The sequence below is a fragment of the Triticum dicoccoides genome, chromosome 6A (assembly GCF_002162155.2).
Source record: "Triticum dicoccoides isolate Atlit2015 ecotype Zavitan chromosome 6A, WEW_v2.0, whole genome shotgun sequence".
In the NCBI taxonomy this organism is placed as follows: domain Eukaryota; kingdom Viridiplantae; phylum Streptophyta; class Magnoliopsida; order Poales; family Poaceae; genus Triticum; species Triticum dicoccoides.
In genome coordinates this window covers 514480483-514504444 of record NC_041390.1, presented here as the reverse complement: position 1 = coordinate 514504444, position 23962 = coordinate 514480483, and the positions used below count along the sequence as shown (strand labels likewise).

Here is a 23962-nt window from a genome sequence, read left to right as displayed (position 1 = left end):
GGTGAGCCGTACGTGCATGCGAGAAAGCACACGAGCATATAGGCATAGTATATCGACACCGACCGCTCGACCTGGACAGCTCTAGGTCTGGCTTTTAGTCCGGCCGTAGCTGCTAGAGTGGTGCTCTTTGGGACGGTCGTAGGGATCGGGGATATATATTCCCGGTCAAAAAGATGGGCGTGGAAAGACGGAGCGGGGGATCGGGACGGACGTGCCATCGACGGCGACGGCGAGGGCATTACCGGCCGGAATCCCGCCCGTCGGAGAAGCCGCGCTGTGGCATATCATGGGCCAAGCTAGTCAAAGGAATTATGAGCTTCCTGACGGCGACGGCGGCGGATTCCTGTCCTGTCCCGCAGGCGACACCGTGCGCTCGCTCGCACGCTGGCTACGCCATCTTAATCGAAACATCTCTTGTTTTATCGTCTACGCATGCGCGCTCATGTCAACGATCAGTCGATGGATACTCGGTAGTACCTCATTTTTCAGTCAAGAGGTTAGTCTAAGAGTTCATTTCCCCAAGTGAGGCGCGTGCATATGCATGTGTATTTTTTGCATATTCAAACTTTGAGATTGCTAGCCAGGCCTGCCGCGTGGTATATGCATGTGTATTGTATGCACTTATGATTTTATTTTATTTTGCATGAGCTTTTCATACGTCCAAAATGTATCTAGTTTTCTGATTACTTTTTTATATATCCTCGAACAAATTCTCTCATGAATAATTATTGCTAACGTAGGATTTCACAGAAAAATTATTCTACTTTTTGTGTACAAATGAGTCTAGTAAGTAAAAAAGATATTGGACGGAAAGATAAGCATAATGGATCAAACCCATCGAAGAAGAGCCACGAGGGCCAACCGTAGCTGATACATCTCAAAGGTATCTATCATCTTTTGCGTGCATGTTGTCTTTCTACAACAAAAATTAATGTTTTTCAGAACCAGAAAAATCATCAAAAATCACTTTATCGGAAAGGACCTAGGGGGCACAAAGTGGGCCTGAGGGGTGGAGTCCCCCCCCCCCCCGGCACGGACCCCTGGGCCTAGGACGCGCCAACAGGGCATGTGGAGCCCATAGGCGTACCCTTGGCACTTCTTAGTTCCGATATGCGTGAACTGAGGCAATCCAGTCTAGAGGTCTTCCTCAGTACTCTACGGGGGGGAATTTCAGCTGGAGCCATCTTCATCAATGTTGCTGCTCCGATGACCATGTGTGAGTAGTCCCGCTTAGTCCATGAGTCCATAACAATAGCTATGTGGCATCTACTCTCTCTTGTTCTTTAATACAAAGATCGCATGAGCTGCTTGTTGAACTGACATGGGCCCAGTCCATGCTCACTTAGGCCCATAGGGCCCAGCCCATGTGCTAGACCTAGAGGCAGAGGGGGTGTGCATTATCTGCTCGGGGGCGCTGCCACACACACAGGCGCGCGCGGGGAAAACACGGATCCGTCTCTTGATTCAACATGAGATGAGGCCTGATGGGGAGGCAGTGGCAGGGACTCCTATTTATCCCTCTCGCGGTTGTGCAGTAGCTAGACTCTCACAGCTGGCGGGGAGCTATGCCAGCGGCTGCGCACGAGCAAGGGAGACGAGGAGGCGGCGTGCGAGTTGTGTGGCGAGGCTGAGCGAGAGAACACGATATGGCCTGGTCAGAGGAAGATGGAGGTGGTGCTGGTAGGTACTATTGCTACTGGAGGTTTCTGTTGGTGTTATGTGGCTAGGCTTCCGCTACTACTAAGTGGAAAGGGAAGGGGAGGCAACATTGAGGATACTGATGGAACTACTGCGGAGGTCTTAACCTTGCAAGTAATCTATCTCAGTGACAAGGCTTATTGTGTGTTATTGTCACTACGGGTAAAAGATAGTTGCCTAGTTGTCTCGGTAATGAATTAGAAGTAAATAGAAATATAGAATGCACTATCAACATTATGTCATCTTACTTAATGCATTCCCGCCAAAAAATCCCCCGCAAAAGAATCTTGCTTAACGCAATGCTTTGATTTTACTTGATACTTTGGGATGCATATCGGATAGTGGTTTCAGAGTGGAATATTAGCTATAGATGCAGTTAGATAATAGTCTATAGAGATGTAAGGATGTAATGCCTATGTGCAATCATGACATGTATGATCAAATATAAAACTGAGATAATCAATATGCAACTGTAATTTGTTCACCACACATATGCTGCGTTGGCGAGATGCCACTGGTGAAATTATGGATCTTTCCTTTGCAAACAAAAAAACATTTCCAACGACTAAATACATTAATTCTTGTAACTAGCAAAGCTAGTGAGATTAGCAATCGCACTAGACTAAGTTGGGGACCAAAAGAAGTTCTCTAGTTGTGTGCAACGCCGGTCATTGGCTTGTAGGGGGTATTCACGGATTTGATACCTTGGTTCTCAAATACCGACAGAGGATTCTTATGACACTACAAACCCTTGATATCTAGGGCCCAATAAGTATTCATATAATAGGCACATCATATTAGCTGGGGATGTTAGGAAGAAATCACATCCCAACAGGATTTCTGTTGGAACTTAATTATAAGGAATATCCGCAGGAATTTTATTATTATTAATCTAAGTATTCACGTTTCATACAACTAAATCCCATTTAAATATATTGCGACCAATTCTCACATCAACAGTATCATCTATTATTATAACTAAATAGTTGATCCCCACTACTTCTACTTCTGTCAACATACACACATGCCACATAGGCCTCAACATCATTAGGTACATTCAATCCTTTCATATTCCTTTTTTCAGGACTTGCTATCAAGCACAGGCAAAGCCCCCACCATCATCATTTTTTCCAACAGCAAATCATTGCCCCCAAGATAGAAGGTCATCATGAACTATAACATGCAAGCCAACCTCCATTTGCTGCTAGGTCTACTACCATTGTATATGTCGAGAATGTGAAGGGGCAATATTCTAATTTCATTCTTAGTAAATTTATTGCTATAAATTCTCACATGACGGCACATGGTATTAGCTACTCCCTTCAATCACAAATATAGGATGTTTTAGACATTTCAATATGGACTACATACGGATTGAAATGAGTGAACAAACACACTAAAACATGTCTATATATATCTTATTCGAAAAAAAAAGTTAGAACATCTTATATTTGTGAACGGACGGAGTAGTTTATAAAAATAAACAGGTTTTTTCTTAAGCACTTATGATAATTTCTATGAAAAATGTGTCTAAATAAGCACCTGCTCTAAATAAGTGCCTGCACCGGAGCAAAAACCCGATTTATTGTTCTAAGGGTCTTACATTGTAGATTGCAAGCCTCTGGCAGCCACATGTGATAATTTCTAGTTCCACCATTGTGCTACTATGCTCGTGGTGATTCAAAAGCAGAGTTAAAATAAGTATCTTTGGAGACAATATGAAATATAAATGAGCACGGGGGAACAGAACAGAAGATGACTCATGAGAGTGATACTTATATATGCTCTGATCAATGATACCCGCAACTAGCAAGGTGTGGCACCAGTAGGTCCATTTGCCAATTGTTCATGTTGTTGATGATGGTTGTAGGCAAACCCTTTGTCAAATGAATAAAGCTCTCTTGATCTCGAAATACTATCTCATGTCCAAAATATATGCCACTTTTTTAATTTTCGCCCTTCCAAACTTCTAAGCTTGACCATCTAAAAGAATAGAATTCCTGGATTTATTGTGAACAATAGTTTTATAATTTATAATTATTTTATGCAAGACAAGATGTTTGTAGAGAAACTGGCTTGAAGATTGTGTCAGTGTCCTAGAAGACATAAATTTTGGAATGGGTGGGGTAGAGGACAAGTCGTTGGGTCCAAGTCCAACTGAGTCGATTCCAAATGTTGTTGCAATGTGCAATTTGATGTTTGTGCAACTTCTTTTTATCGGATGTTCCCAAAGGGCGAATATCCGTGCAATTTGCTTCGGTACGGGTGGTGTGTATTGTAATTAAGGTAAACTGATGTTTGACCAAGTGGCTAGTGTGCTCCCTGCGTGACCACACGTGGAACTAGTCAACGTTATTGCATTGTAGCCTTCAATATTATGTATGTATATGCCAACTTGAGATGATTCCTTGTAAAGCAAAAAAGATCAAAATATAGGTCATTTTAACATTTTCACCTGTGAAAATGTCTAAGCTTGATCATCTATCTAGATTATGTTGCTCACTATATTTTCTTATGTTCATTAAGCATTGTGGGGTCCAATCGAGCCAATGTCAAGGGTTGTTGCAAAGTTTAGTTTGGTGTTTCTGTAACTTTTTGTTTATCGAATGCTCCAGAATAGGACCGATGTTTCCACAGCTCGATTCAATTTGAGTGGTGCAAACCGTGATCTACTCCTTATCAGCTGATGTTTTACCAAGTGATTGCCGTGAACACACGTGGGTCTAGTCGACGTTACTGTATTGCGACCTTCAATGTACATGTCCTAACTTTGAGATGATTCCTTTGTAAAAGCAGAAGATCCATAATCTAGCAGATATGCAAAAAGCACGGGTGAATGAGATTCCCGGTACACCCTTCAAAGTGGCGTTCCGCTTATCCTGTTTATTTATCCCTAGCTAAAAGATTGCCATTGCTACTTGCCCACGCAAATTTACCTCGGATAAGATAGGAATCATGCCTTGTGGTGACTGATAATCCTGCCAGCCTGAGGTACTGCTACCATATTATCTTTGCTCACTGCGCACACAAATTTACCTCTTGGATAAGAATGTATCTATTGTTGACATCGAGCGGTACACACTCTTTTTTTTCCTTTCTTTTCTTTTTGCGAGAAAACTTTCGATCTATTCATCAACTGTCAAGGTAGTACGAAGAACACCAGAAGTAAAATTTGCACTGAAGCGAGCCAAAGGCACGCCGCCATCGTCACCCCTCCCTCGTCGAGAGTCGGACAAACATTGTTGTGGTAAATAGTCGGGAAGTCCTAACTACAGGAGGTTTTTCATGTAACCTCTTAGACTTTGTGTGTTGAGGGTTTAGTGGTTTTGCGAGTCGCTAGCTCACAGCAGGAGTCCCCGCAAAAAAAAAACTCAAAACAGGAGAGCATGGAGCGCATGTCATCCGTTGCTAGGAGAAAGGTGGTCAATGGGAATCACCCGGCCGCTTTCTGCCCTCCCTTCATTCCCCGTCGCATTCTCTGCTACCGTCCCTGTCCTGCGCGGAAAACTTGTCCGTCCAAAACATGAATGAATATCCAGAGGTATCCGTTCTCGCCGGTGCTATGCTGTTGCGAGAGGGCAAAAAAGGACTCCGTATACACCACCAGGTTATTAACCATGCATTTTAATTATGTGGTTCGGAAGATGCGTCCAACGAAAGGCACAGCGTCCCGTAGCCACATTCCACAGCACTGGTGTCCCCGTTGTCACGTCTGACTACGAAGCAATCGTATTTGGGACGACACATTAAACTATCACCACAGAATCACGGATCAGATTTTATTTTTCATTTTTTGATTTGAGAACCATGGATCAGAATCACGGATCAGATATAATCCATAATTAAGAACGATTGCAAATTGATTTCCTTCTTTTCAGATCCACAAATCCATAATTACAGTGCATAACAATTTCCGAAAACAGGCACCACAACATAATCAAAACTCCATGACCAACAGTCTCACTAACAAGTACAGACTCTTTGCTTCAACTTCGATGATGGGAGCTCAAGAGCAGTAGAAATTGAATGAACATATTTTACAAAGACGCTGAATTCTCGCCTACGGAAATGAAGCTTGAATCACTCTAATTTCGGGCTGCTTCTAACAAATCGTCAGTTAAGCATGATGTTGCCATGACTAAAATCAATGCTATGGTGTACCTAGTGTCACTGCTGTGAGAGTCCTATATCACAAACACTACTTGGTGGCGGCATGCAGAATGAGACCCTACCCCTGCACTCAATTGGTTGCATCAAGAATGAGGATCCTACCTCTGCATTCAAGCTCTAGGAAAAACAATGTTAATAGTTGCCAAGTGATCACCATTCTACGAGCTTCTGAAGATGTGCTACAAGCAATGGATCATTCCTTTTATTTTCTCACCCTGCAAACTCAATAAACACGACCTCGGCAATTCTGAGCTCCACAATGGCAGGGACAGCCATCACCGGATTGCAGCTTCCATCGATAATCAAAGGACAATTCTTCTCCAACAGCAATCTGGAGAAAAACAGTAGCAACAATTAGCAAAAACAAAATAAGTATAGATTTTACTGCTGTTTATGTTGAAATAGTACAGCTAAAATATTCTTACATCTTGACTGGCAAACAATCCAACATGAGCAAGTTGGCAATCTTTGCTTTCCACCAGAACTAAGCGGGCACTAAGGTTAGGCGAACAACTGTCATGAAGAAACACACAAATGAGCATTGCTTCAGAATTAGTTTGCTCCAGTGGTATAGATGCTCCTAAAATACATATAAAATAGTCCAATTACCTATGATTAATAAAGCGGGAGACATTCCCATATCTTGTAGCATCAATCATGTATGGCGTAGTCCCTAAAGTCTTAACTCTTTCCCGATCAATATGCGAAGCGATATCAAGAAGGTAGCTGCACCCACTTTTTGACTCACTGGAATTCAGGTACTTTCTTGTCAATTTTCTATAAGGAAAAAAACGACTCACAAGAACATAAAACATCAACAATTCCTAGAGTATAGGAAATGGCATGACATTGCTCTGCAATTGAGGTCGGATTTTTGCAGGATGAGAATTCATACGATGAAAATTGTACATGAAAATACCAATTGGATTCAAGATTGGAGAACAAGAGTAATCATAATCATCAAGTACCAGACAGTGGATATCAAACTAAACATGAAATTATCAATGATGCCCATGTTCACTAATTCTGTACATCTGATAACTACAGTAAGGCATGAGAAAGAATTAACAGACCTTTCTGTGTTTCTCATGGTCTCATCATCCTTCACAACCTCCCCAACATACTCGCACACAAAAGTACCCTGTGGAATAGGTTCTGTAGCTCGAACAGCCCAACCCTGAAGCATTCGAAAACATTAAAGTATGACTTGTGAAGCATGTTTAATAATAACAGCAAAGGACTGAGCAGGGTTCAGTGAAACCAAAGCCAGGTTGCATGTATTTCACCTTATTGTCAGTTCTGAAGAGTTCCAATTTAACCAGCAGCCCTTGCTGCAAAACTTTATTTTTACAGGATGCATCACAGGTACATAGTGAATTGCACTCGTATATCGGATATCCTTCCTGCCAATTCGACAAAACATGCACACGCATCAAACTATATACAATATCAGGGATGAAAATAATACTAGAGGATGGAAATGTGACATTTTTTAAATAGAAGAACTCAGTGGAACAAGATTCACACGCAGACACACAGAGCAACTCTACATCGTTCAGGCCTCAAGCCATGGGTCAGGCACATCAAATTTGACATTTGCCGAAAGTTTCGAACAAATAAAATAAGTTAAGTCGCGAAAAAGCACATGGGACGATAATGATATGCTCTCATGGTTCAAAAATAGTCGCCATGGATGTAAGAAACAGTAAATGGTGGTCTCCAAGGACCTGTACAGCATTGTTTGAGCAGCTCACAATGTATGGAGGACAAAAGCAAGCCTTTGAGTCTCGACACAATTACAACCTTATGTGACACAGATGAGATTGCTTTGACAATATAAAGCAGTATATGTATGCAGAATGATCATTGTGGATGGTACACTGTACAAGAGTGCGTGAAAATATACACATGGACATGGTATCGGACACATAAAGATAACAAACTACATTGCCTTTCTAGACTCGTAAAGATAACAAATTACATTGCCTGCTGATCACATATCATGATATCAACCACCCTATCAATGGTATGCTAAGTGCAGAATAATCACGATATTACGGACAGTTGTTTACTTGTTTAGTGCGCTTTTTTTCAACTCTTACATTACATCTATAATAAAATATGTGTCAATGTCAACAATTAGTACCTGCAAAATGATTTTGCCATTTTCATCGTACGCAAATCTGCCATGCATTGGCATAGCATACATATCCACTAGGTTCTCATAAACACTGTCAAAGAGGTTCACATGATCACATTTCTCAGGAGAGCAATGGGCATGAGAACACACACAGCCAACCATGTAACTCTGCAGGTACATAATTTATTAGAAAACTGATTAGATAAATATAAATAAACCAAATCTACATGGATGGGAAGAAAAACAAAGGAAGAAGACCAAGCCCCCTTTGCGGAATATATATGCTACCATTTAAAGATGACAACTGGTTCCAAAAGAGTACCTCTGAATCAACAAGAGATGAATCCATCAAACGAGTTGTGACGTAATGAAAACCTTGCCATGGCACAGAACAGCAATGCTGCAATAATTCTTCAGGTTTCATATGGAGAGATTCTTTTGCATCAACATCAATTGCACAGACAATTGGAACTTTCTCCCTGCCAAAGCTTACATCTTCACAAAGAACAACCCTCTCATTTTTAAGCTTACACATGAAGTGCTCTGAATCAAGAACATAATGGTATTCTTCCATACCCCACGTTCCATCATTTTCTGGAGGATTCATCACAGAAGCTACTGTGGGGAAATCAACATGGGTAAGCTGCAAAGGTGGCAGGGTATTTGAAGTATATCCAGATTTGCATCCCTTAGGGCAAGTGAATTCCTCTTGATGCCAATTGATTGGGATGCCAATGTCACTACAAAGCTTTGCAGCTTTCACAAATATGTTTTCAGGCATTGTTCCATATTTCACTTCCAATGCAGCAAGAAGACTTGTCTTACAGCATACAGAACGGGCCACGGATAAAATATCAAGGTTACTTGGATGGGGTCTTGTCTTTTGAATCTTTGAAAATAAAATTTGAGCCACATCTGAGCATTGGAAATCCACTAACTTACCAAGGTTAGCTGTTTCAGGTTCCGCAACTTGCGATGTTATCATAGATAGATCAGAGCTTGAAATATCAAAATGTTTCTCAATCCCTGAGCTACTCCTCTTCTTTAATGAACCTGATGGTCGTAGGTTTTTCTTGAATGCAGAATAGTAGTGTCGACCACGGTTAAGTTGATACTTCCCACGTCCTGGTGGAATGTGGCCAACTGTACCTTGGTCCATATGAGCAACTTGATTGTGGCGGCCAAGATCTGCCAGTAGATCGAATCTCAACCCACATAGTCTACAGGTCAACTTCTGTGAGCCATCATCCTTCCCGAGGTCATGGTTATCATAGAGGGCCTTGAAACTTGTCCCTTCTGTTCTTACAGATTGACCTTTAGGTCGTTGTGGGGCATCAAGAAGCCCGAACTCATGGGCATGATCTGAAACAATATGTTGCCATAGCAGATCCATGTTCAAGAAGTTGCTGTCACATGACATACATCGGAAGAGAATCGAATATTGGAGATATTGAGCACCATGTTTTTCTTGTACATGTTTTTCAAGAACTTTTCTGTTGGTAAATGGGTCCATGCAAACAGCACAAGAATACCCTCTGAACAGCCATCGGGTCTCCTTTCGGTGAACTTCTGTCCAATGTAACGCGAGACACTGATCATCAGAGAACTCCTGGGCACATATTTTGCACTTCAAACCAGCTGAATGATTAGTTTTCTCTTCTTGCAACACTATCATAGATCCCTCTTGGTTATCAGGATTTATTTGCTGAGATCCATTTGTACCAAAGCCCCAAAGATTTGTGAGTTTTTCTCTTTCACTAGAGATCAACTTTAACAAAAATTCTCCAACATCAGTATCCTTGGACACTTCAGCTAGAATCTGAGGCATATAGTCGTTACCAAGACCAGATTGTTGACGAGAGAAGTTGTTTCTCAAGAACCAATAAAGAAACTCACATGCCCGGTGTAAACATATTTTTTCTTGCCTTGATGCACAGCCCTTCAATAGATTGATAAAAACATCTTTAGATATGAGTCGACTCTTTCCGTTCCTGGCACGTTTAAGGAACTTTGGAAGGTGCTTCTCACAGTAAAGAGTGTGTCGCTTAGCATAATCCTGGCATTCAACAATATTGTCATGAGAAAGAATTCCAATGCAAAGATCAGTATCTGAATTAGCTTTTGCCATGGAAGTTGACATGGGGTAGAACATATCAGGGTTCTCCAATCCACAAGCTTTATCACCTGAAATCTCTGCAGCCATGGTCGAGGTCAATTGCATTTGAAGAGGAACTTGGGAACTACTGGCCCTTTCTGCATCCACAATGCATATTGCACTTGAGTTGGAATTCTTTTCCATTCCTTTTGGAGACTCTTCCCTTTTATGGAGACCCCCAGATGAACTGAATAAATTATCAGAGCTTACAGTATCCAGGCTTGTCTGGGAACGGTGTTTTTTGCAGAAAATAGAACCATGCTGGGCTCGATGCTTGCATTGTCTGCCCAAATTAGTCATACCACTACAGACTAAAGCATCACCACTAAGTCCCCTGTCCTCCCTAGAATAACGGTCGTGCATGCTTTGATGCACACAGCAATAAATATCACCATCATTAGCCCACCTGCCACACTGTCTTCCTTTTGTTTCTATGTATGCAGAACACTGACGAGAATTCTTTAAGGAATCAAACTCATGTCTGGCATTCTGTAAAGCTGGGTTGATGTGGCCTGATTCTGCAATCTCATGGGGGGCAGAATTACTGAGGAAGGTGACAGTGTTATTCTGATCCACTGATGCTAACACTTCCATATGTCCATCAGTGATAGGTCTACTAGGGAAGTTATTACCGTTCAGGCCCTCGCTGAGAATGCTGCAGTTAGCATCATTCGCGTGAGAAAAATGTGGTTCTCCTCTGCGCACTTCAAGTTTGGGACGCTTTCTGCGAGCTTGTTGATCCATACCTGGATCATCATAGCTATTGCTTTGATCAAAGTTGCCCGTATTACCTACAGCATGTGATGAAAAGAACTGTTTCATGACTTCTTGTTTCCATGTTTTCCACTCTGGTACTAATTCAGGCTGCATTGGTGCATTCCACAACTCATCGACCTTGTCCCAAAGAACAGATTGCCTAAGTTCCTGCGTTAAAAGGAAAGAATTAATGAGGCTGGCCAAGTTTTAACAAGCCTAAGAAATAGTGGCATATGCCAAATCTAACAAAGGGAGTAATCGATATACGCCAAGAGAAGTAGCGTAAATCTTAAATTTCTGTTTTGCGATTTTTATTGGTAAAGCAACAACAGAGGCCTATATTTTTGCTGCAAAGAGACTTTAATAGTGTAACAGCAATGACATCATTGACAAACTTGATGCTGCACAGAGCTCAAGTTAAAGCATGAAATTTAACAGCCTTCTTTTCTTTTATTAGCATAGCCTATTCAGTAAGAGGTGATCTACTTCATTTTGGAAAGAGCAGGCATTTCTACATGTTAAACACAATACTTCCTCTGATTCAATGCAAATGAGTATATCTTATGTGATGTTTCCGCTCTCTACCCCTAATTTAATGCTTCGGAAGAAATGGTTGAAGCATGCCATTTAACAGGGGTATGCATGTCATTTCCCATTAACGGTTTCAGATTTAGTGTTTCCATACTGGGCTGGGATGATGAAAATTAGCTAATCCAAACAAATTACTGGGCTGGGCTGGGATGGTGAAAATTAGCTAATCCAAACAAATTACTGAGCTCTAGGGAATAACATTAAAACAAAGTAGTCATTAACAAGAGTAATGCCATGCATACCCCTGTTAAATTATGCACACGAGAGTACACTTCCTACTGGGTTTATCCATCTTAAATGTAATATATAAGATCAGATGGATATAGACAGGAAAGTGGAGTACAAGTACAAATTGGCTCAAAAAGCTCGTGACAAGGTAACAGTTGCCAGAGTATCTTCTGGTAGGCAAGAAATGATCATGGATACAATAGTTTACAATTAGCCAGGCTTGGTTTGGGATGGGGTGAAGACTAGAAGTGGTGAATCACGGCAAACTGGATGGCTAGGCATCCAGTGGCAAGTCAGCTGGATTTGCGACTTGAAAATCTTCGATTTTCACAAGTGAAGCCCAAACAGCTGACACATGGACACCACCATAAATGTTGCAGCTGAATGCACGGGAGCAAGTTTAACTATAAGCCACAGAAGCAGCCTATATTGTGAGAGTAGAACTGGGCTAGCTAGACCATAGAAATGATTATTTACGATCTTTCCATCCAAATTTATGCAGCTTGCGCAAGGAACTCATGAGCTTATTGATAGTCAACTCTTAAATACAGAACACGTTCTCCAAAAAGTAACCGTAACTCAAGAACAAGGTTAACACCGTATACATACTGTTATCCGTACAATCATATTAAAATATTTATTTAAGTTCGACTGAAATGATAATGAACATAAGAAAACAAGTAAATTGAGGTTTTGTAAGCATGCAACCTGGTCACAAACTGAAAAAACTGCATGACAATATTTCATACAAACTTAATCACACTCCAAAAAATGTGACCTAAAGGCGAATGGATTCCACATTACCTCGGCAAGAATTTCAACAGTCTCAGCATCATGAGCAATATTACACTTCTGGCCCCACAAGTCAGAAGAATTTTGGAGCCAATGAGAGCTTGTGTAGTCTGGAAGAATCATCTGAAATCAAACAACTAAGGTGAACCAATGCTTCCTCGCAAAGAAAAAGTGAAATAATGCAAAGAAACGCCAGGAAAAGGCTACTTCAAGCATTTATTTTATTTTTGCAGCATCAGCAGTGAATGTGGGGTGAAGCATAGATGGACATAGCGAACAACATGCTGCTCAGCTGTGCTTTTAAAAAAAATACAACGCCGATAATGATGTATTGACCTCATGCAATAAAAAACTATGTTTATCTGTCTTATTTCTATATGACCATAGCTGCAATGGACCTTGAGCAACTTCCCACATATAATATGTCTTTCATTACAATTACTTTGCAGTGTCCAAATCAACTGCTAATAATGCTGATTTAGCCCTTTCGTATAAATATTGCAAAGTTATAGCCAAAAACTGCTGCATAGAAGAGCTATTTTTCATGACTTGACAGAGTTGTGGCAATTACACTAGAACCACGATAGGAACATTTTGGATCCCATCAAATAGAGGAATAAGGCACACAACAATTAGTGTCACCTACCAGGAGAACACACAAAGTTATTTACCATATAAAATGCCTTGGGAAACAAAGTACCAAAATACTGTAGGTGATGCGTACACACATAAGGTGGTGAACGGATATACAAATATAACAGTTACAGAGATCTTTCCATTGCACGATGAGTAAAAATGAGAAGGAAAATGCTTAGGTAATTGCCTCAAGAAAAAAAAACATAGGAGAATATGACAAGAGTATGAAACTCACTAGGTGCAAATTAGCACAAGGCACCGTGACATATGCATATGGAATAAGGTCCTTGGATTTACCTTTTGAAGTTTGACAAGCATCTTCCCAAGATCAGTGTAATCTCTACTGCATGATGCTTCCCGAGCAAATTCTTTCCAAGCTGTTGCCTTCCGAGCATTCTCAATTATGGCCTATTCAACATATAAACAGTATCAAGAGAAATGATACGACATGAATACAAATACTGCAAGGGAAGAGCATACCTCAGTGTGAAGTTCATCGCTAAAGTTTAGCATTGAGATAGCAAGCTTCTGCATGATGAATCGTCGAGGAACACTCAAATCCTTCACCATCTTTCGCCATTTGCGATGAGTTCCATTCACAAGTGGCACAGGATATTCATCAATTGGAAGGACTAGTAGCATGTCCACCCAAGAATAAGTCCTTGTTTGTGGGAAGAAAACAACAATATAGGTCTTCCTGTCAATAGTTGGTTTTGCCTTGAGAGTGGACAAAGGACAGTCCGCCCTACAGCATCGAATTCCTGTTCGCCATTTTCCTCTCCACTGTTTTCAAATGAAGAAGTAAAATGATAGTTCAGGGTGGAGCCATTAGAGATGCAGGAAGTGGTTAACATGCAAAAAAATAGAAAGTAGGACATAGCCACCAGGGAAATAAAAGAGCTTGGGTTCCATGGTGGTGCTCTGAATAGTCAGATAAAAATCACCTCATTTGCATATTTTGCGATCAATATATAGTTTTGCTTCAATTCAGGAAACCCCATTGGTAACTTGAATGGTCCAGTAATAATAAACTAATGGATGGAGTAAACAGAACAAAATATTTACACTATGTTTAGAAACTTGAAGGCAAATTATATATCACAGATCTTAGATAAGGCCACAAATAAAGACCTGCTTTCTGTATAGTGTATAGGGATAATACTAACAAAATTGTAAAAGGAAAAGAAATGCCTTTGTATAGTTTATACATTTATAGATGCATCTAGTACGAAATAGGAACATTTAAGTAGGATATACATAGATGGTCAGACTATAGGGGTGTAAGTTGAAATAATTCAGAGGTGGAGTTCCGAAAAGCATGGTGAATTTGGCGCCTACTCCCAAGACATCTAGCGTATACATTGAACAACCACAACTTTTCCAGGGCTAGTTTCTCATTGTATAAGTTCACAACTTGACATATAATTTCAATATCAAGAACTAATACAATGACGTTCACAGCCACAATCACCTACTCCTAAATAGACATACCTTTACCCAAAGTGCCACAGCATGATCTTCTTCAATACTTCTTGTATCCATCTCTCCGCCAACATCATTAGTATTGCCATTACAACTGTTGTTATGAACAAGCATATCCATGCCGTTTTTAGGTGAGACAGATGTCTCATTCTCTTCCTGAGAAAATATTTTACTTACTAACCCACCGCATGCTCTTTCTGATAGACCTTGAAGTGGGCACGGCAACTCCTTTTGGGCATCATGAGATCCTGCCATATCGTTGCCGACTTCCTTGTTTACCAAGTCAGTCCCGACTCCCTTACTTGCAATGTCAGTCCCAAATTCCTTACTTTCTGCATCAACATTGATGTTATATTTGAGTTGTACTTCTGTCATTTTCTTGCCTTTGGAAGTTAGGACATCTCCATTTGACTGGCATGGCCTAAGTCCAGTTACTATATTGGACGGTGAACACATCTCCTGGGAATGGTGTAAATCCTCCTTATTGATGCAGTGTTTGCTGCAGTTGGCATCCCCTGGGGAGCCATTATTTTCCAAGCTTGCATTCAACTGAAACCTTACATCATTGAAGTAAGCATCCTGGACGTTCTTTTCTTTATGTGGTACAAAAAAGTTCACCTCTGATAAACCATCCAAGCTAACAGAAGACTTTTCAGAGGAACCATCTACTTTCTCATCTGTGCTCGAGCCAGAAGAATTGTTAACTTCAGCAGGGTTACAACTTATTGCTGCATTTGTCTGATGAACATCGGAGGCTTGCCACCCGTGGTCATTACATGATAAGGTATGCTTCCTATCATAAGAAATAGATGATATTTTCTCCACGTCATTCTGTAGTTGGCAATCCGCTTGCATAACAGGTGGATCCATCAGCATTTCTTTGATAAGTTCTGATCTGCCAATCCACTGTGAAATAAAGCAGGATAAGCAGTGCAGGAAAAATCCTCTACTGGCTTGAAGTCCATAAACACTTATGACTTATTCAACACCTAGAAACAAAAGTGCGGTTTAGGAATGTAGAAATTTCATATGAAAACAAATGTATGGCAGAACAAACAAAAATAAACTTACTGAACGGATAATGGAGCTCCGTCTTAAACAGAATATGGTAATAAAATGATTAAAGTTCAGCTTTATGGTCATATGTAAAGTTACCACTTTATTGACTATATGCATAAAGACTTGCAGTTCCATTTGATTCACCAAGCAAATTTCTTGCCAGTAAACACAAAGCGTTTGCACTCGTGTACTAAACAAACCTTGGTTTTGCAATCAGCTACTCCCTCCGTCCCATAATATAAGAGCGTTTTTGACACTAACGCTCTTATATTATGGGACGGAGGGAGTACTTAACATTTTAAATAAGAAACGTAATAGGCTATTATGCAACAGTTTGCAGTACATACTACATACAACTTCTTAGCCACAGGAATTCAAGACTAGAGATATGACAATGATACTGAGACTGATACCAAGACACAGCAGATGACCCTTTGGATAAAATACGCAAATACACCATGAAGCAAAAATTTGGAATACACAGGAGTAATCAAGTTTACATGAATCATATGAGTACAACGCACTCCCAAAAAAATTACGGAATACCGCTATGGCAAAAACACATGAGGACTGTAGGGTATTGTTTATACGTACATTACTGGCACAGAGGGATGGCATTGGCGTACTGGAATCAGTACCATTAATTATTTGTACCATCAAAACCCTAACGACCCGCTTCAATGCCTATGAAAAACTCCCGTGGTAGGACGAACTCAGGCCACGAATTAATGCGCCCATAGGATCCACTCGGAAAGCGTAAGGATCCTTCAGGAGTCCCGCGCGACGGAGTTTAGATTTCTATTTCCTATAGGCGCATGTATCTGGGCGCCCAACGATTCAAATCCCGGAATAAGAAGAATGGAGCCGATCCTTGAAACGGAGGGGATGCGAGAGCGAATTACCCTTCTCGACGAGGCACCGCGGTGGCATCGGCGGGTGTCGAAGACGGCGGCGCGGGCAGGAGCACCCGCAGATGTCTCGGCGGAGGGAGGAGGAGGAGGCGGAGGCGGCGGGAGGGCGTGCGTCGACGGGGCCGCGGCGGGCAGGGGACCGGGGCGGCGCTGACCGGAGGAGGGGGCCGGGGTGGTGCGGGGTCGCCGCGAGAGGAGGAGGCGGTGGTGGCGACACAGGGTTTGCGACGTGAGGGGGAGAGATGCGGGAGGTGGGCGGCGTGCTCGCGATACCCACAGGTAAAAAAAGGGTAAACGAAATAAAATAACTCCCCCACCCAATTTCTTACTTCCCCGGAATAACCGTTCGGGCTTCAGGCCGACTTGACTTGCTGAGTTGGGCTACAAGCGGAATTTCTATGAGATTAGGCCCAGTTATTTCGTCCATATACGTTTCTCAAAAAAAAAAGTTATTTCATCCGTACAGGGTCCAGTAATAGTTAGGGCGTGTTTGGTTACCTGCATGGTTTTTTTCCCATTTGCATACTTATCCAAGTTGGATCTGGCTGAGCAAATGCAAGCCAAAAATCAACATCTGCACTTAGTTTGGTTGCCTGCATGTCATCTCCATGCATCGTAACGATGCCTCTACGCATGTGCTCACACGGATGCACGTTGTTTGGTTACATATACGAGTATAGAGTTGTGCTCACTTTGTACCCTACTTGGTGAGCTTACCAACACCTTACACACAATCACACCAAGCACACCAACGCCACAACACTGCTATGACGACAAATTGGACGAAGATGATGAAATTCTTCAGCCCTAACGGGTGACCCACCTTCTTGCCAACCTCATCCTTGCTGCATGAATGCTCTCGCACATACTTAGAGTAAGCATCTTCTGCCGCCTGCCTAGTCTTAAGCCCTCCTCCGTGGTTGTTGTTGTTCTACCCTGAAACTTGTTTGTTGCAAACTTCTCATGAACTGTAAATCCTTGGAACCCTACCTTCGAACACCACATACCACTTGCCCTGGCAGTGCAAACGAGCAATAAGTTCAAGCAACAAGCATTGAAACACACAAACAGCAAGCAATGAAGAACTCTAGGAGCAAGCAATGGAGCAGAAGAGCATTAGTAAGCATGCATGATCATAGCAAGTTCAACCTACCATTACTTTGGTGTCATCCTACCACCACATCCAAAAGAGGGTGTCATCCTACCCCCGCAAATTCGTGATCACCGCGAGGATCACCGTGAAGGGTTAGTATATACCACCTCACCAAAATATACACGCCATAAGATTGTTTTCAAGCCCTAACTACACAAAATATACGTTGTCATCGTCATCCTCGTCCTTGTCGCCATCGCCGTTGAGGATCATGCACATCGTCGCCACCATCTGAAGCGGCACTAGTAGTAGTGCTTGCCCAACCAGGTCTTCAGCCAGAGCACCATGTGCTCTTCTCCCATGGCAACAAACCCAACACCCTGGGCTTTTGTTGTCCAGCAGGTGGCTAAGAGCCACCATGAGAGCCTTTGGGCCGAAGCCAATTTGATCCATGACGGCGTTGTAGAGCTTAGGGTGGACGTCCACACTCTTGCTCTCCCTAATGACGGTGGCCATCTCCTTCACTACCTCGGTCATGCTGGTGAAGACGCTCAGCTCCTCCTCCATGAAGCATGCCCGCTTCCTCTCCCTATCAAGCATAGCAACATGCTCAGCATCCTTCTCAGGAGCATCAATGTTGATGGTGTCTGTGTTGGGGAACGTAGCAGAATTTTAAAATTTTCTACGCATCACCAAGATCAATCTATGGAGTCATCTAGCAACGAGGGAGAGAGGAGTGCATCTACATACCCTTGTAGATCGCGCGCGGAAGCGTACAAGAGAACGGGGTTGATGGAGTCGTACTCGTCGTGATCCAAATCACCGATGACCTAGCGCCGAACGGACGGCACCTCCGCGTTCAACACACGTACGGTTGGGAAGACGTCTCCTCCAACTTGATCCAGCAAGGGAGAAGGAGAGGTTGATGAAGATCCAGCAGCACGACGGTGTGGTGGTGGAAGCAACGGTGATCTCGGCAGGGCTTCGCCAAGTACAGGGAGAGGGAGGTGTGTCACGGGAGGGAGAGGGAGAGGCCAGGGGCTAGGGTGCGGCTGCCCTCCTCCCCCCACTATTTATAGGACCCCTAGGGGCGGCGCTGGCCCTAGGAGATGCCATCTCCAAGGGGGGCGGCGGCCAAGGGGGTGGAGTGCCCCCCAAGCCAAGTGGGGCGCCCCCACCCCTAGGGTTTCCAACCCTAGGCGCAAGAGAGGCCCATGGGGGGCGCACTAGCCCACTAGGGGCTGGTTTTCCTCCCACTTCAGCCCATGGGCCCCTCTGGGATAGGTGGCCCCACCCGGTGGACCCCCGGGACCCTTCCGGTGGTCCCGGTACAATACCGAGTACCCCCGAAACTTTCCCGATGGCCGAAACTTGACTTTCTATATATAAATCTTCACCTCCGGACCATTCCGGAACTCCTCGTGACGTCTGGGATCTCATCCGGGACTCCGAACAACTATCGGGTTACCGTATACTAATATCTCAACAACCCTAGCGTCACTGAACCTTAAGTGTGTAGACCCTACGGGTTCGGGAGACACGCAGACATGACCGAGACGACTCTCCGGTCAATAACCAACAGCGGGATCTGGATACCCATGTTGGCTCCCACATGCTCCTCAATGATCTCATCGTATGAACCACGATGTCGAGGATTCAATCAATCCGTATACAATTCCCTTTGTCAATCGGTACGTTACTTGCCCGAGACTCGATCGTCGGTATCCCAATACCTCGTTCAATCTTGTTACCAGCAAGTCACTTTACTCGTACCATAATGCATGATCCCGTGATCAACCACTTGGTCACATTGAGCTCATTGTGATGATGCACTACCGAGTGGGCCCAGAGATACCTCTTCGTCATACGGAGTGACAAATCCCAGTCTCGATTTGTGCCAACCCAACAGACACTTTCGGAGATACCTGTAGTGTACCTTTATAGTCACCCAGTTACGTTGTGACGTTTGGCACACCCAAAGCACTCCTACGGTATCCGGGAGTTGCAAAATCTCATGGTCTAAGGAAATGATACTTGACATTCAAAAAAGCTATAGCAAACGAACTACATGATCTTTGAGCTATGCTTAGGATTGGGTCTTGTCCATCACATCATTCTCCTAATGATGTGATCCCGTTATCAATGACATCCAATGTCCATAGTCAGGAAACCATGACTATCTTTTGATCAATGAGCTAGTCAACTAGAGGCTCACTAGGGACGTGTTGTGGTCTATGTATTCACACATGTATTACGATTTCCGGATAACACAATTATAGCATGAACAATAGACAATTATCATGAACAAAGAAATATAATAATAACCATTTTATTATTGTCTCTAGGGCATATTTCCAACAGTCTCCCACTTGCACTAGAGTCAATAGTCTAGTTACATTGTGATGAATCGAACACCCATGCAGTTCTGGTGTTGATCATGTTTTGCTCTAGGGAGAGGTTTAGTCAACGGATCTGCCACATTCAGGTCTGTATGTACATTACAAATCTCTATGTCTCCATTTTGAACACTTTCACGAATGGAGTTGAAGCGACGCTTGATATGCCTGGTCTTCCTGTGAAACCTGGGCTCCTTGGCAAGGGCAATAGCTCCAGTGTTGTCACAAAAGAGAGTCATCGGGCCCGACGCATTGGGTATGACTCCTAGGTCGGTAATGAACTCCTTCACCCAGATTGCCTCTTGTGCTGCCTCCGAGGCTGCCATGTACTCCGCTTCACATGTAGATCCCGCCACAACGCTTTGCTTGCAACTGCACCAACTTACTGCCCCACCATTCAAAATATACACGTATCCAGTTTGTGACTTAGAGTCATCCAGATCCGTGTCGAAGCTAGCATCGACGTAACCCTTTACGATGAGCTCTTCGTCACCTCCATAAACGAGAAACATATCCTTAGTCCTTTTCAGGTACTTCAGGATATTCTTGACCGATGTCGAGTGTTCCATGCCGGGATTACTTTGGTACCTTCCTACCAAACTTACGGCAAGGTTTACATCAGGTCAGGCACACAACATAGCATACATGATAGACCCTATGGTCGAGGCATAGGGGACGACACTCATCTTTTCTCTATCTTCTGTCGTGGTCGGGCATTGAGCCGTGCTCAATCTCGTACCTTGCAAACACAGGCAAGAACCCCTTCTTTGACTGATCCATTTTGAACTTCTTCAATATCTTGTCAAGGTACGTACTCTATGAAAGACCAATGAGGCGTCTCGATCTATCTCTATAGATCTTGATGCCTAATATATAAGCAGCTTCTCCAAGATCCTTCATTGAAAAACACTTGTTCAAGTAGGCCTTTATGCTTTCCAAGAATTCTATATCATTTCCCATCAACAGTATGTCATCCACATACAATATGAGAAATGCTACAGAGCTCCCACTCACTTTCTTGTAAATCCAGGCTTCTCCATAAGTCTGCGTAAACCCAAACGCTTTGATCATCTCATCAAAACAAATGTTCCAACTCCGAGATGATTGCACCAGCCCATAAATCGAGTGTTGGAGCTTGCACACCATGTCAGTATTCTTAGGATCGACAAAACCTTCCGGCTGCATCATATACAATTCTTCCTTAAGGAAACCATTAAGGAATGTCGTTTTGACGTCCATTTGCCATATCTCATAATCATAGAATGCGACAATTGCTAACATGATTCGGACGGACTTCAGCTTCGCTACGGGTGAGAAAGTCTCATCGTAGTCAACCCCTTGAACTTGTCGATGACCCTTAGCTACAAGCCGAGCTTTATAGATGGTTACGTTACCATCCGCGTCTGTCTTCTTCTTAAAGATCCATTTATTTTCTATGGCTCGCCGATCATCGGGCAAGTCAGTCAAAGTCCATACTTCGTTTTCATACATGGATCCTATCTCGGATTTCATGGCTTCCAGCCATTTGTCGGAATCCGGGCCCGCCATCGCTTCTTCATAGTTCGAAGGTTCACCGTTGTCTAACAACATGATTTCCAAGACAGGGTTGCCGTACCACTCTGGTGCGGAACGTGTCCTCGTGGACCTACGAAGTTCAGTAGCAACTTGATCTGAAGTTTCATGATCGTCATCATCAACTTCCTCTCTAGTCGGTGCAGGCACCTCAGGAACATTTTCTTCAGCTGCGCCACTTACCGGTTCAAGAGGTAATACTTCATCAAGTTCTACTTTCGTTCCACTTATTTCTTTCGAGAGAAACTCTTTCTCTAGAAAGGACCCATTCTTGGCAACAAAGATCTTGCCTTCGGATCTGAGGTAGAAGGTATACCCAATAGTTTCTTTAGGGTATCCTATGAAGACACATTTTTTCGATTTGGGTTCGAGCTTTTCAGGTTGAAGTTTCTTGACATAAGCATCGCATCCCCAAACTTTTAGAAACGACAGCTTAGGTTTCTTCCCAAACCATAATTCATACGGTGTCGTCTCAACAGATTTCGATGGAGCCCTATTTAAAGTGAATGCGGCAGTCTCTAAAGCATAGCCCCAAAATGACAGCGGTAAATCGATAAGAGACATCATAGATCGCACCATATCCAATAGAGTGCGATTACGACGTTCGGACACACCATTACGCTGAGGTGTTCCAGGCGGCGTGAGTTGTGAAACTATTCCACATTTTCTTAAGTGTGTGCCAAATTCGTGACTCAAGTATTCTCCCCCACGATCTGATCGCAAGAACTTGTTTTTCCTGTCATGTTGATTCTCAACCTCGCTCTGAAATTCCTTGAACTTTTCAAAGGTCTCAAACTTGTGTTTCATTAAGTAGACATACCCATATCTACTCAAGTCGTCAGTGAGGGTGAGAACATAACGATAGCCACCGCGGGCGTCAACACTCATTGGACCGCACACATCAGTATGTATGATTTCCAATAAGTTGGTTGCTCGCTCCATTGTTCCTGAGAACGGAGTCTTGGTCATTTTACCCATGAGGCATGGTTCACACGTGTCAAATGATTCGTAATCAAGAGACTCCAAAAGTCCATCTGCATGGAGCTTCTTCATGCGTTTGACACCTATGTGACCAAGGCGGCAGTGCCACAAGTATGTGGGACTATCATTATCAACCTTACATCTTTTGGTATTCACACTATGAATATGTGTAACATTACGCTTGAGATTCATTAAGAATAAACCATTCACCAACGGAGCATGACCATAAAACATATCTCTCATATAAATAGAACAACCATTATTCTCGGATTTAAATGAGTAGCCATCTCGAATTAAACGAGATCCTGATACAATGTTCATGCTCAAAGCTGGCACTAAATAACAATTATTGAGGTTTAAAACTAATCCCGTAGGTAAATGTAGAGGCAGCGTGCCGACGGTGATCACATCGACCTTGGAACCATTCCCGACGCGCATCGTCACCTCGTCCTTCGCCAGTCTCCGCTTATTCCGCAGCTCCTGCTTTGAGTTACAAATGTGAGCAACCGCACTGGTATCAAATACCCAGGAGCTACTACGAGTACTGGTAAGGTACACATCAATTACATGTATATCACATATACCTTTAGTGTTGCCGGCCTTCTTGTCCGCTAAGTATTTGGGGCAGTTCCGCTTCCAGTGACCACTTCCCTTGCAATAAAAACACTCAGTCTCAGGCTTGGGTCCATTCTTTGGCTTCTTCCCGGCAGCTTGCTTACCGGGCGCGGCAACTCCCTTGTCGTCCTTCTTGAAGTTCTTCTTACCCTTGCCTTTCTTGAACTTAGTGGTTTTATTCACCATCAACACTTGATGTTCCTTTTTGATTTCCACCTCTGCTGATTTCAGCATTGAATATACCTCAGGAATGGTCTTTTCCATCCCCTGCATATTGAAGTTCATCACAAAGCTCTTGTAGCTCGGTGGAAGCGACTGAAGGATTCTGTCAATGACCGCATCATCCGGGATATTAACTCCCAGCTGAGTCAAGCGGTTATGCAACCCAGACATTTTGAGTATGTGCTCACTGACAGAACTATTTTCCTCCATCTTACAGCTCAAGAACTTGCCGGAGACTTCATATCTCTCGACCCGGGCATGAGCTTGGAAAACCATTTTCAGCTCTTCGAACATCTCATATGCTCCGTGTCTCTCAAAACGCTTTTGGATCCCCGGTTCTAAGATGTAAAGCATGCCACACTGAACGAGGGAGTAATCATCAGCACGTGACTGCCAAGCATTCATAACGTCTTGGTTCTCTGGGATGGGTGCGTGACCTAGCAGTGCTTCTAGGACATAATCTTT

At 43.0% G+C, this 23962-nt stretch overlaps 1 protein-coding gene across 1 annotated transcript; it reads right to left on the bottom strand.

The window, feature by feature from the left end:
* Positions 1–5540: 5540 nt before the first annotated feature.
* Positions 5541–16769, bottom strand: LOC119317604 (histone-lysine N-methyltransferase SUVR5-like). The gene is made up of 12 exons (XM_037592089.1): positions 16610–16769; positions 14658–15637; positions 13647–13949; positions 13464–13574; positions 12543–12653; positions 8331–11087; positions 8015–8176; positions 7155–7271; positions 6942–7045; positions 6478–6615; positions 6294–6381; positions 5541–6199 (listed from the first exon to the last, which is right to left on the bottom strand). The coding sequence occupies exons 2-12, from the start codon at positions 15522–15524 to the stop codon at positions 6092–6094; spliced, it is 4866 nt and encodes a 1621-aa protein (XP_037447986.1). The 5' UTR covers positions 15525–15637; positions 16610–16769; the 3' UTR covers positions 5541–6091.
* Between the last annotated feature and the right edge of the window lie 7193 nt (positions 16770–23962).